Raw genomic sequence first — 13310 nt, forward strand, 5'->3', positions numbered from 1 at the left:
CACCCTCCCACATGCCCTTCCAGGGGTGGGCAAACTTTTTGACTCGAGGGCCACAATGGGTTCTTAAACTGGACCGGAGGGCCGGAACAAAAGCATGGATGGAGTGTTTGTGTGAACTAATATAAATTCAAAGTAAACATCATTACATAAAAGGGTACCGTCTTTTTTTTTCAATAGTTTTATTCATTTCAAACGGCTGCCCTAATTCCTCCCTCACCTCTGCAAGGCTCTTGCAGAGTTAAGGATGTTTTGACTGTATCAGATTTTTCAGGTCATTGCCAGTAAGTTTGCAGTTTCGACACAGGACTTGAAGATCCATACCCAGGTGGTGAATGCCCAGTGGAGAGCAGGTAGAGGACTCGCATTTAGCCATGCCTCTTCCTAGTATTTGTGACCTTGAGCAAGTTTCTTAACCTCTCTGAGCTTCAGTGTCTTCATGAACGAAATGAGTTTTATAGTAGTTTCCATTTCATCTCCCTCCCAAGGATGCTGTGAAAGTTAAGTGGGATAATGAATCTGGGAGTGTTTTGTAAACCGTGAATTGCTATACATTATGTGAGGGACAATCTTTGTTCTATTGAGCAAGGAGTCCTGGGGCTTCTAGTGTAGGGCTACTATGGACAACAGATCCTCTGCATCCTATACTCTCCCTGTAATGTTCCCCCCTCCCCCACCTCCTGTAATGCCTGCTCATCCCTCAAGACACCGATGGTTTATCAATTCAGCACCTTCTTTCTTTGCAGGACCAGTACCTTCACCTTCTCTTGGGATCTTCCCCTTCACCTCTACAACCATTTGGTTCCAGAAGGAGCTGCCATATTCTCATGTGATCCTACCTCCTGCCTATAGGTTGGGCACCTGGCCCAAGTCAGGCCAATCAAAAGCCTTTCCCAAGACTTGCTCCGTCCCAGGACTTGGCAAACAAAAATTGAGAAGAGAGGCCAAGATCTCTAGCTGACAGTAGAAGCTGTAAGCTGTCAGTAACCATATTTCCTTCCCACCATGCAGAGGATGTGGTCTGTGGTGAAGAAACATGAAGTGTGCATACAGGGAGAAGCTGAGACAAGAGACGGCCAGAGGACCCTCGCAGGGTTTGGGCCCCTGGTTCTGGTTGTATCTGAGGTCCTGCCGCACATCTGCGTCTCTCACACATTGACTGTTCACCTTTCCTTGACATGCTGTACGTGTCACTTCTGCTGGATCTAGTCTGAATTACATTTCTGTCACTTGTAGCCCAAAGATCCAAGACTAAGTCAAGGCCCCAGCCCCAAAGTCACCCACTATGTAAAGTTCTCCCTGGTGCCCAGACATTGCAGATATCTTCCCAGGTGTGCTTCCACCACACCTGGTTCATGCCAGCCCAAACCACAAGAAGTGATGCAGCCATGCTATTATTGCTGCTGGTATTATTTTCCCACCATGGGCACAGTGGAAAGAACACAGGCTTCACTGGGTCCTAAACCTATTGGTGCCACTTATTAGCTGTGTGACCTTGGCAAGGTTCCTAAACGTCTCTGGATCTCACTTTTCTCATCAGCAAAATGGGGGTGCTGATACTTTCCTTGAAGGGCTTTGTGAGATTTTAATAAGATAATGTAGTAGAGTGACTAGCAGAGTTCCAGGCACTTGGTAAATGGAGATTTTCTTCTGTTTCACCCATTTTCCATTTGAGAAAGTGAGGCACCAACAGGTGAAAGAATTTTTACATAGAGAGTTAGAATCAATGCTGGTCCTCAAGTTCCATAAGGCCCAGGGATAGGCAAAGCAGTCAAGAAGTTTCCACCCACACATGAAAAGATACCCAACATCAGGCGTTTTAAGGGGAATGCAAATCAGAACCACAATGAGTATCACTTCACACACACGAGGGTGACTAGAAAAAAAGGTAATAACAAGCGTTGACAAAGAGGAGGAGATATTGAAACTTTTTAAAAATGCTCATCCGAAGATATGTTTATTCATTTGAGAGAGAGAGAGGAACAGGGGGAGAGAGAGAGAGAGAGAGAGAGACTTTGCAGGGAGGCAGGTAAGAGACACTGTCCTAATCTTCTTTCCACAAACTAGAGAAACATCCATTAGTTGTCTCACATACATGCACTGGGATCAAATCCGCAACCTAGGTATGTTCCTTGACCGGGAATCAAACCTGCAACCTTCTGGTGTATGAGACAATGCTCCAACTAACTGAGCCACCCAGTCAGGGCTGAAACTGAAACTTCTGTACACTGCTGGAGGGAATGCAAACTGGTGCAGCCACTTTGGGAAACAGTCTGATGAGGTTCCTCAAGGAGTTAAACATGTATGACCCAACAATTCCACTCCTAGGTATAACATACATGCACTGGGATCAAATCCTAGGTATGTTCCTTGACCAGGAATCTAACCTGCAATCATTTGGTGTATGAGACAATGCTCCAACTAACTGAGCCACCCAGCCAGGGCTGAAATTGAAACTTCTGTACACTGCTGGAGGGAATGCAAAATGGTGCAGCCACTTTGGGAAACAGTCTGATGAGGTTCCTCAAGGAGTTAAACATGTATGACCCAACAATTCCACTCCTAGGTATATACCCAAGAGAACTGAAAAGACACACCCACACAAAAACTTGTACACGTATGTCCATGCAGTACTATTCATAACAGTCAAAGAGTAGAAACAACTCAAATGTCCATCAACTTATGAATGGATAAACAAAATGTATCATTGGAATGTTAAGCAGCCATAAAAAGGAATGAAATTCTGATACACACACTGCAATGTGGACCCTTGAAAGCACTGTGTTAAGTGAGAGAAGCCAAATAGAAGCTGGTTAACTCTCTCCCACATAATATGTGATTTCATTTATATGAAATGTCCAGAATAGGCAAATCTATAGATACAGAAAGTACACCATTGGTTGCCAGGTTTGGGGGATGGGGGTAGAGGCGTGTTGCTAATTGGCACAGGGTTTCTTTTTGAGGTGATAAAACTGTACTGGAATTAGAGTGGCAATGGCTGCATAACCTTGTGAATATATGAATTGTATACTTTAAATGGGTGAATTTTATAAATTATCTCAATGTTTTTAAAAAAGAAAGGAAGGAAGAAAGGAAGGAAGGAATTTTTTTAAAAAGGAAGGAAGGAAGGAAGTTCCATTCGGGAAGCAGCCGTTTGTCAGTGTAGTTGACATGCCATCAGATGGGGTGACCCTGAGCACAACAGCAGCATAAGTGTGGGCACCATCGCAGTACTAACCTGCTCCTAGGATAGCTGGAGGAGTTCCATTGGGGAAGCAGCCCTTTGTCAGTGTAGTTGACATGCCACCAGATGGCATAAGTGTGGGCACCATTGCAGTACTAACCTGCTCCTAGGATAGCTGGAGGTCCTGGTGGCCCTGGGGGTCCCGGTGGCCCAGGAGAACCAGGTCTTCCAAAGCCAGGTGGCCCAGGTAGGCCAGGAACACCTGGGGGTCCCTGGGGCCCAACGATAGTCTCCCCTTTCTGACCCTGTGAAGGCAATGGCACAGGAACAGAAGAGAGAAAGCACCATTAACCACTAGAAATCCCCCCTATTCTTTTTAAGAGGACATTTGTTAAGTAGACAATAAATACTAGCTATTGTCAACATTATCCTCAATCTTGGGCACAACTCAAGTGGTGAATGCCCTCACTGTGTTGAATGACACTCCCGAGTACACCAGAGAGCCTCAAACTAGAAGATCATCTAGCCTAGCCTTTTCAGTTCACAGATAAAGAAGCTGAGACCTAGATTGAGGACAAGACTTTACCAAAGCAAACGGAAGCGGATCTGGAAATGGAACCCTGGACTCCTGGCTTTGCTGAGTCTGCCCTCATGGCAAGCTCTGGGACCAGAGTTTGCTTATGGTCCCTGAGGGTCAGTGATCTCATCATACTCTTATTAGAGGCATAACTCGATTTCCTCTTTTGTGTCCTTGAGAAACTTGTTAGCCCAAGAAGATCAAGCCCATCTAAGAGCTTCCTCTTTGATGAAATTTCAAAAGAATGAAATCGCCCCGCTGAAAAATGCCTCCCTCACCTTCCATTCTGTCTCCACTATCTGATGTGTTCACTATTAACATCTCTTCATATTCAGCAATTTCCCACCATTAACACGAACAAGGCAGCTCAGTTAGAGACCTGGAAGTAACTTGAATGCTTATGGCCTTGGCCGGCTCCCTGTCCTCTGTGGGCCTCAGCCAAGTCCGCCTCAGTCAACAAGAGGCTGATGCCCAAGTCCCACCTCAGCTTGTGGCTAACGACTGACTCTTGACTCTCCAACTGCCTAGTCACACTGGGGGGTTTCAGGGAAAGCGGTGACTTGACAAGGAAGGTGGCGTGGAGGGGTCACTACTCACAGCCAGGCCTGGACTTCCTGGCCGGCCTGGAGGTCCTGACACAGAGAAGTCGCCGATAGAGTCTCCTTTTTCTCCTTTAAACCCCCTGTCTCCATTCTCCCCCTGGAAGCAGAGAACATTCAAGGAACATTTAGTACGAGTAGGAAGAACCAGTCTCTGACATACACCTGAGAACTTGGAAACACAGGCCCAAATTTAAGAGACAAATACTCACCTTCAAGCTGTTTATAAAATGCCTTAGGTAAGCTGGATCCATTGGAGGGCCTGCAAAAGAAACGCCTCATAAGATTCGCAATCACAATCTCAGAAATTTAAAAAGAAAAGGCGCCACGTTGGCACCCATGATTACTTCCTAGTGGAAGTGACTCTGCATGGATTTAGCTAACAGAGTGGGCACTGGGCTTGAAGGCCGAAACAGTCCTGGCCTGGATCCCCGCCCCAGGCACTGTGGGAACTTGGCACATCCCTTTAGGCCCCATTTGGCATATGAAGCATGAATAATAGGAACTTCTAGTCTCTCCTGACAATGTTCCATCTTGGACATGTCACCCACGACTGGGTCTCTCTTGAACTCTGTGCAGCTTGCGGTCAGGGTGGTTATGGAATTAGTCTTATTTTCTGGCTCAGTTGGATTTCTCAGGGACAACAATCAAAGGCAAGATCTAGCCCAAGAGTTGAAATACCTGGTGGTCCCTGGGCCCCCTGGTCGCCTTTTTCTCCTTTGGAGCCTGGAAGACCCCAGGTTCCTTTTTCTCCTTTAACACCTGCCACCAAATACACATACATTAAAAAAAAGTGGAAAATTATCTTCATTTTATATAAAACATTTTTGAGACAAGTTTTTCAAATTGAGCCCCTTTCGCAAAGTCCACTCAACGAACAAAGGCCTATTAAGAGTGTAAGATCCTTCTCTGACTGATGGTGAAGACAGAGGCAGACACAGCAGACCTTGAAAGGCGTGGTCTCGGGGAGACAGACACAGTGAAGCGTAATGGGAGGCAGGATGGGCAATGGAATGTGCCATCATGAAGACACCAGCAGTGCATCATGGGAGCCCAGCAGAAGCTGGTTAACTCTCTCCCACAGCTTCACACACATGCCCAAGGCTCCACACCAAGTCAGGCCTGCAGCCTCCCCTCGCCTATGCCAGTGCAGCACGGTGGTGTCAGGGGATGACAGAGTTGAGAGATGCCAACTGTGCGACCCCCTACTCCCCGCAGGGCTTGTGAGAAGCACCCTTTCTGCAGAACTGGCATCACAGGCAACCCCTTCCCTCAACTCTTTAGAAGGGGGAGAGGCATGAGCTCCTTCTGGGAGTTCAGCATTTAGGAAAAGAAGTGACCCCTCCCCCCACCTCGATGAGTTGTGGACACTACATTGTTGAATTCCTGGTTCCCAAGAGGTCTGAGATCAACTGACTGCCACCCTTGAACCTAGAGACAGGCACACAGCATAGATGAAGTTTGGCTCAGTTTCCCAGCGTGAGGGTGGGGGACGGGAAGAATGTTATCAGGGGCATGATGCTGCCTGCTGGGGGTCAGTGGGAGAGGCAGTCACACCCGGCCAGGCCTCACTGATTAGGGAGCGGGGCTGAGGCCAGGACCTGGGAGCCTCCACCGGACCACAGGGAGACCACAGACAGCAGGCTGCCCCGAGAAGAGGACAGCCAGCTCACCACTGCCCATGTGGCTGCTCATGGGGGGAGCAGGGTAGACCCACAGTAAGAGGGAGGACAACCGGCCCACTAGGGCCTGCATCTGGACAAGTCTGCTCCCTCCCCTTCCGCCCAGAGAAACCCTGTGAGGAAGGGGAAGCACTGGGGATCTGAGAAAGTAAATCCACATCCACCCGTCCTCCCCAAGGCCCACCTTGCAGCAGGAGGAAGGGAAAGCCTTGAACTGGATCTGAGCATGGAGTCTGAAAACAGCCTGGACTTTGTAACCAAAGTGACAGAGAGCCACGGGACCAGACATCACCAGGAAGACCACCACCTGGTGGGCTAAGAGTGACAGAGCCCAGCCACAGGTCAGTATTGGAAAGAAAAAAAAGCTTCCCCTGTTTAAACAGCAAGTGTTCAGAATTCTCAATCAAAAGGGGGACACAGTGGTGTGTGCGGACAGAGGACCAGACTGAGCGCTCACCTGCGTGCTCAGTTTCCGGAACTTTCCCACTCTCTGTGTGGTAGATGAGCTCTCACAGGCCTTGAACTTGCTCATCAAATGCTCAGAGCCAGAGCTTCTCATACTCTACAGTGCTGCACCCCAGCAGGGCGCTTGTTAAAATGCAGCTTTGACTCAGCAGGTCCGCAGGGAGGCCGAGGGCCCTGCATTTCTAACAAGCTCCTAGGAGATGAAGGTGCTGCTGGTCCAAGAACACTCTGCAGCAAAGGTTTTCTGGGCTCTCCTGGCCCTGCCCTGTACTAGCTCTTGATAGACTGCATTGTGGTGATTTTTAAACTACTCTCACCTAACAGTGCCTACGGGCCTGGGTGGCAGGAATGGTGGAGGAGTCACCTGTCTCAGCCCAGTGCGTGGGACAGCACCAAGCAAGGAGGATTCAGTGGATGCTTTATGAATAAACTAACAAATGGACAAATGGAGCGCTTCCTGCTAACTAGGAGTCTCAGCCAAGATGTGTAGGATAAACAGATGGGTGACAGAACCAAACAGAAATGCCCCATCCCACAGCCTTTGCTCAGCTGTGAGCCCCTCCTAACACATACTAGAGCAGCCAGTTCTTCCTGGCCACTGAGTCTTTGCCCATGGGCAGATAAAAACTATGCCAGCAGAGGCACGGGGGTCTGGAAATATCCCAGAGAAATGTTAAGGTGAAGGAGGGAGTGTGTACCGTGAAAGGTGATGAGTTCTGAATTCCCAGGATGAGCCGCACCAACCTGGAGAGAGAAAGGCAAAGTCACACATGTGAACCCTGTCCTGGTGTTTGCATGCACAGGTAGCCACTGTGCCCTGCTCCGGGGGAGTGTGTGGCAGGAGGAGCGACGTCATGGCGTCAGGCCTCCTGGCCAAACAACTCTGCAAAGGGGAAGCCCAAAGATTTAAGACAATAAATGGCAGCAGGGTTGGTTTGGCCAACCATTATTGTTGGCCTCCCCCGCCCCCCCCTTTTTTTTAATCAATGAATTGATTCACGTGAGAGGTCAAGCTAGTGATGTACCCAGTCATGAAGCTGGGATGCCATTAGTTTGGCTACTGTGTATGGCCAGGAATGAGCATAATGAACAGGAACTGAGGGTGGTGGTAATCAACAACGGGGGGATTATCATTAGGCTGGGAGGGCTATTCTGGACTCCATATTAAGTGCCTGGGGTCTGGAGTCCAAGCTGTTCCCAGTTCACTCCCAGATTCCTGCATTTCTTTACCTATTAGAACAGAGCCGCTTGCCACCATGCTTTTAATAATCTGTCTTCACTTTTTTCGCAGTTGATATGTGGAATCAGAATGACTCCCTAGTGCCAGGATTCCCCTAAGCTTTTGGGTGGTGGGTCACAAACTGCTCAGGGGTCACTGATAGAAGATGGGGGAAGGGAAGGGAGGGGACTCTTTATGGGAAAACATTTCTAGGTTAAGGATGAAAGCCCCAGCACCAAGCTGATATCTTGTGGTTTTGCTGGTAAAGTCCCTCCACTCCAGGCATGAGCTGTAAATTGTGATGGTTGGGAAGGGGCTGTATTTCAAAGGGGTTTGTGCAATGCTGGGTGTGAAAGGAAGCATTTCTCTTTCAAGTGTCCATTTTGAGAGCTGGTCAAGGAATGTCGCTGGCCCAGCCTCCGTGGTGTCCAGCAGCATGAAATAAAAACACTCTGCAAACGTGCTCTGATCTCCTCTTTGGCTTCTTTTAAGTAATGTCTAGACCGCCACAGGCCATGTTTACTAAAAAGGGTCCTAGTCCAGGTCATGGTCATTGCAGTCGCATTTTTATGATACTTTCAAGTGTGTCAAGTACTGTCCCATGGTTAGTCCATTCGAAACCTGGAATTGTGTTATCTGAGAGGCCCTCTAGGCACTAACTCAGTCTCCCCTTCTGTACCATAGGAGGTGGGGTGCAGCCACACTCCGGAGGGCTCCTCCAACACTGATGTGTTATGTTTCTGTTCAGTCTATCAGCGTAAACATGACCTGGTGTGCTGTTGTCCGCACATAGATCTGGGCCCCGTGGTCGCCTTACACAGGTGGGTCCTGTCCTCTGTCTCCCAGGCAGAGTTCCCAGGTCCTGGGCTGCAGACTTGGGTGCCTCAAAGTTTAGACATGGACAATGTCTAGGCAAACACACCGTGAAGCTGCATCATGTTAGAGCCTTTGATCCAAGCCTTCTCACCACCTCAACAGGCATCAATTATGAACCCACTTTAAGGAATCTTAAAAATTTTAATTAATTTCTTTAAGGAATCTTTCTAAATTGTCATTTGCAAGCTCCTGAGAACAGAGGCCATCCCTGTGTAGTTCACCCCTGTGTCCTCGGGGCCTAGTGGGGTACTTAGCATTTGGTAAGTACTCAGTTAATATGTTGAATGATCAAGAGAATGATTACGCACAGTTCCATGACTAATGTTTGTGCATAGAGGCCCACCTTCCTGGGTTTCCCCACAAAAACGGGATTCTCCCAATACTGCTGAGACCTCAGGGACAGTGCCACTGACTACCTGGGTGGCCAGTCACGTGCCTGATCCCCTGGGTCACAGTGCCTGCACCTGCTGCCTGGTGGTCAGGGGAAGTGAGTAACAGTTCCAGATCTGTCAGTCCTGTGACCTTGAATAAGTCAGTGAGCTCGTCTGAGTCAGTTTGCCTCCTCGTTATAAAAGAGAGAGAGAATGCTGCCTCTCAGGTGGTGTGCTGTGTGGTAATATCACAACTGGAAAAGGACAGCACACGGTCAGTTAGAGATTTTGGCCCAGAGTTCCCAATGCAAAGAGCCTGACTGAATTGCTTATTTTCTTGTCTATATTTTTAAGATGTCTATTTCCCCCTATCATACTGCTCTAAGCATGAATTTAATATGGTTATGATAACAAAAGATACTGCCTTTTTATTGCGCTAAAGAAACACTGTGTACCCTTAGAAGACCCTGTATGTTTCATTGCCACAGTCTGTTATCTAGAAGCTTCTGGTCACTTAAGGGTCTATATGTAAGTGATACAAGACATCAAAGAGGACACTGATGGGTAAAAAGGGCTCAAGACAAAGACCGATCATCTCTGAGTTGCTTTCTGTGCCAAAGTCGGCTCTTTTATGACAGTGACCATATGCTACTTACTGGTATCTTGCAGTGTGGCCGGGCTGGTATGGGGAAGACAGCCTGTGGGAAGTGAGGACAAGAGATGTGAGGCCATGGGGACATCTGACTTGGGCTTAGGTCAGCTTGGTGCCCACTCCCCCCTGAAGGTCTCTCCCCCACCCCACCCCCACTTACTCCTTTGATGTTAATCACTGCTCCCGGTGGTCCAGGGGGGCCTGGAGGACCAGGTACGCCAGGTGGGCCCTGAGGAAGAAAGGCCATTCCTGAGTTCAGGTTGTTGTGAGTGCAGAGGCAGCTGCAGGATATTTCCCCCAGGTTTGGGGGACACAATGAGGAACGGAGGGCCCTCTAAAGCCAACTAATTTATCCCATAGTTAAGCCAGTCCCATCTACAGAGCACGTCTATATAGTTGACCTCATTGCATCTTCACAACAACCCATGGGGAAGACGGCAGAGCAACAAGTATTATCTCTGGCTTACAGATGGATGATGAGGTCCAGAGAGGGGAAGTGACCTGCTCAAGGGCACACAGCAACTTATGGCAGAACTGAGATCGGAACCCAGATTCTGACTCCAAGAGCCATGCTCAGCTGATACCGAGTCCACCACCTCTCTATCAGCACATCCCTAGTGTGGAGCGACAAGTGAGGTGGGGTGGGAGTGGGGGGAGGGTGGTCCTTCATGTGCTGTGGTACCTCAGAGAGTGCCTCATAAATGCAAAAATAAATGCACAGCTCTTGCTGGGTAGCACAGTTATTTTCAAAGCCAGGTCATCCTGGCCTGAACACCATGCAGTGTTTGCTCCTCTAAGCCTGGATCCCAAGCAGGATGTCTCAGCAGGAGGGCCAGGCTCCGACCCAGGCATGAGGCACCCAGCCCACTCTGAAGCTGCACGGATCTCCTAAGGGCAGGCATCGGTGTCTGCTTTTCCTAGTAGCCCAGCAGGCTTGATGGCTATGCGTTACCTCCCCGGTGCTTCAGTAAAGCTGTTTGTCTGGGTTTCTGGACATACAAAGCAGAGGCAGCGTGGTGCAAACAGAAGCAGCAACGGACTTAGAGCTGCATTTGCCCCTTAGCTCGGTGGCCTTCAGTGAGTCACTTAACTCCTACAGGCCCCTGTTTCCTCTTGTGCAAAACAAGGACCCCACCTAGTGTCTCTTAGGATAGTTATTACCAAGACTGAGATAATATCCCCAAGAGCTCATGGTACACAGTAGGTGCTCAATACACTTTGGCTTCCTTATTCTAGACCAGTGGTTCTCAACCTTCCTAATGCCGCGACCCTTTAATACAGTTCCTCATGTTGTGGTGACCCCCAATTTCATTGTTACAAATTGAACATAATTAAAGCATAGTGATTAACCACAAAAACAGTATGTGATTATATATGTGTTTTCTGATGGTTTTAGGCAACCCCTGTGAAAGGGTTGTTTGACCCCCAAAGGGGTCACAACCCACAGGTTGAGAACCGCTGTTCTAGACCCTTGTCCCCTGCTGAGCCTCCACTGCCTGCCATGGAGTGAGGCCCCACCTAAGTGGCTGATCTACCTTTGTTATTCACTCACAAGCATTTATGGAGTCCCTGGTAATGTGCAAAGCCCCTGGGACCAGGTATCTCCCAAATCAGAAGACCTGGGATTTGAAACCAGGTTTCCTGAGCACGTGCATATGGCAGTCTCCCACCTCCCTCTGGGGTCTGGACAAGGAAGCTTATGCTCCATTGAGGCTTTGGTGGGAGGAACCCTGAGAGTGAGCTGGAGGACAGAGTTGGGCTGAGGACGTTTGGAAGTGGCAGTGGAAGAAGAAGAAAAACATTTCTGAACATTATGTCCACAAGCCTTGCTCACTGGACCTGACACTCTCTCCTCTGGACACTGGCCTTGGGGGCTCTGTCCCCGGGGTGGTGTGGGGCTGGAGCGAGGGCTGTGGCACTCACCGGCATCATGACCCCTCGGTCTCCTTTGGCACCCTTGAAGCCATTCAGTCCTGGGCGACCCTGAAACCCATAGAAGACGCCTTAGTAAAACCACTGCCCACCGGCCAGCCTGGCCCACGTGTCCTCTCTCACGTCCAGTCCAAGGAACACCAACACCTACAGGTCGTCCAGGGAGGCCAAATTCTCCTTTGTGTCCTGGCGGTCCTTTGGGTCCCTAGAGGCAAAACAAATACCAACCACATCAGAAAAGAACAGAAACTCAATGGCCAGGGAGATGGGGGGCACCCCACCTGCCATTGTGGGCAGTGGTGACAGTGAACCACCGACGGGAGGAAGGAGGGCCAGGAGCAAGTATGAGGTATCCACCTGCCTGCTCCTTGTCTCCCAGCCTCTCTGTGCTCAGCTGGAAGCACATGCTCAACCCATCACCGCCCCACACCCTCCTGTAAGCTCTACCCCACCCAGTCTCTGCATCCAACCTTCTCAGACAGTCAGGCTAATGAAGGAACCCAGGTAGCCAGACACTGTCCAGCTCAGAACGTGGACCTTTGCCCTAGGTCTTATGTCCCAGGGCTCTCCATGGCCCCCATTGGAACAATGCAGCCCTGCCTCGCCCCTCATTGTAGCCCGTCCTGATAACCTGCTCCAGTACCTGGTTTCTGCCTTGTTCCTACCTGTCTCTAAGGACCAGAACCTTGGCCTGGCACCCCAATTCTCCTGCACCCCATTTATTCCAGGGCTGGCTTTCTATGTCCACATGCTTCCAGAGCCACCGCCCTGTTCTAACCTCCTGCAGGAACCTTCATGCCTCTGACATACGGGTGCCCGCAATGCACCACCTCTTCCCAGAACAAGCCCTACCTCCAGGCCACACCTTCCCACCCCTGCAGCCAGTTTGCCCTGTCTCCGGGAGAATGACTGGAGTAAGCCTGGGGCCCATCTTCCTGCTGCATTAACACAGATAGTCATGCCCCGGAAAATAGCAATTAAAGACTGAGTTGAAACAGGCCCTGTGTATAAAGCACCCAGCCCAAGTTACTCTCAGGGAAAGAAAAGCAAGGGCAGAGGAGTTAACAAGACACGGGACACCAGGTGGTATGTTCTAGCGCAGAGCTCCTCAAACATCACTGTGCATCGGTGTCACCTGGGATCTTATGGAAATGCAGATCCTGTAGGTCTGGGGTGGGGCCTGAAGCGCTGCATTTCTACCGAGCTCCCAGCTGCTGCTGGTGCTGCCGATCCATGGGCCATGGGTAACAGGGCTCTAGTGAGTTTGTAAGGGAACTCTAAGCTACACTAGTCGCAAGGGCCACAGCTGGGCCACAGCTGGCCCACGTGGCACCTTTATGCAAGTTAGAAGAAGAAGGTGCCCCCTTACTGTCTGTGCTTGGCAAGCTGTGCATAAGCTGGACTTGGTGGGAACAACTTCCTTGGTCACCTGCTGCAGGCTGTGGCCAGCATTGCTAACTATAGGTTTCCCACAGTACTGGACGTTAGTTAAGTGGTTAATCAGTAACACATGGCTCTCCCAGTCTGCCTTAGCCTTTAGCCACCCCTCTCCAGAGCATCCGTTCTGCCTGGTGTGAGGGACCAAGGCCTCAGAAGGCCCTGTGAAGAAATGCACTGTGGATGTTATGGGCTATTCATCAAGGATATATGTCTGTTAGAGCAATGTAGGTCCTTTCTCCCCAGGCCTCAGATCCAGCTTCAGCCAAAACAAAAAACAAAACAAAAACCAGCCTGAAAGGTCTCAGAAGAATGAATG

General features: G+C 49.6%; 1 protein-coding gene across 1 annotated transcript in view; it reads right to left on the reverse strand.

The window, feature by feature from the left end:
- COL15A1 (collagen type XV alpha 1) overlaps nt 1-13310 on the reverse strand; it is a 69818-nt gene that overhangs the window by 10822 nt on the left and 45686 nt on the right. Inside the window, exons 25-33 of the mRNA XM_006758605.2 lie at nt 11706-11759; nt 11546-11605; nt 9783-9851; nt 9627-9668; nt 7203-7248; nt 5039-5119; nt 4570-4619; nt 4356-4457; nt 3342-3486 (exon numbers count right to left, since the gene is read on the reverse strand). Coding sequence (XP_006758668.1) covers nt 3342-3486; nt 4356-4457; nt 4570-4619; nt 5039-5119; nt 7203-7248; nt 9627-9668; nt 9783-9851; nt 11546-11605; nt 11706-11759 — 649 coding nt within the window. The remainder of the gene's footprint in view (nt 1-3341; nt 3487-4355; nt 4458-4569; nt 4620-5038; nt 5120-7202; nt 7249-9626; nt 9669-9782; nt 9852-11545; nt 11606-11705; nt 11760-13310) is intronic.

This window comes from Myotis davidii, unplaced genomic scaffold, assembly GCF_000327345.1.
Source record: "Myotis davidii unplaced genomic scaffold, ASM32734v1 scaffold534, whole genome shotgun sequence".
Lineage (NCBI taxonomy): Eukaryota > Metazoa > Chordata > Mammalia > Chiroptera > Vespertilionidae > Myotis > Myotis davidii.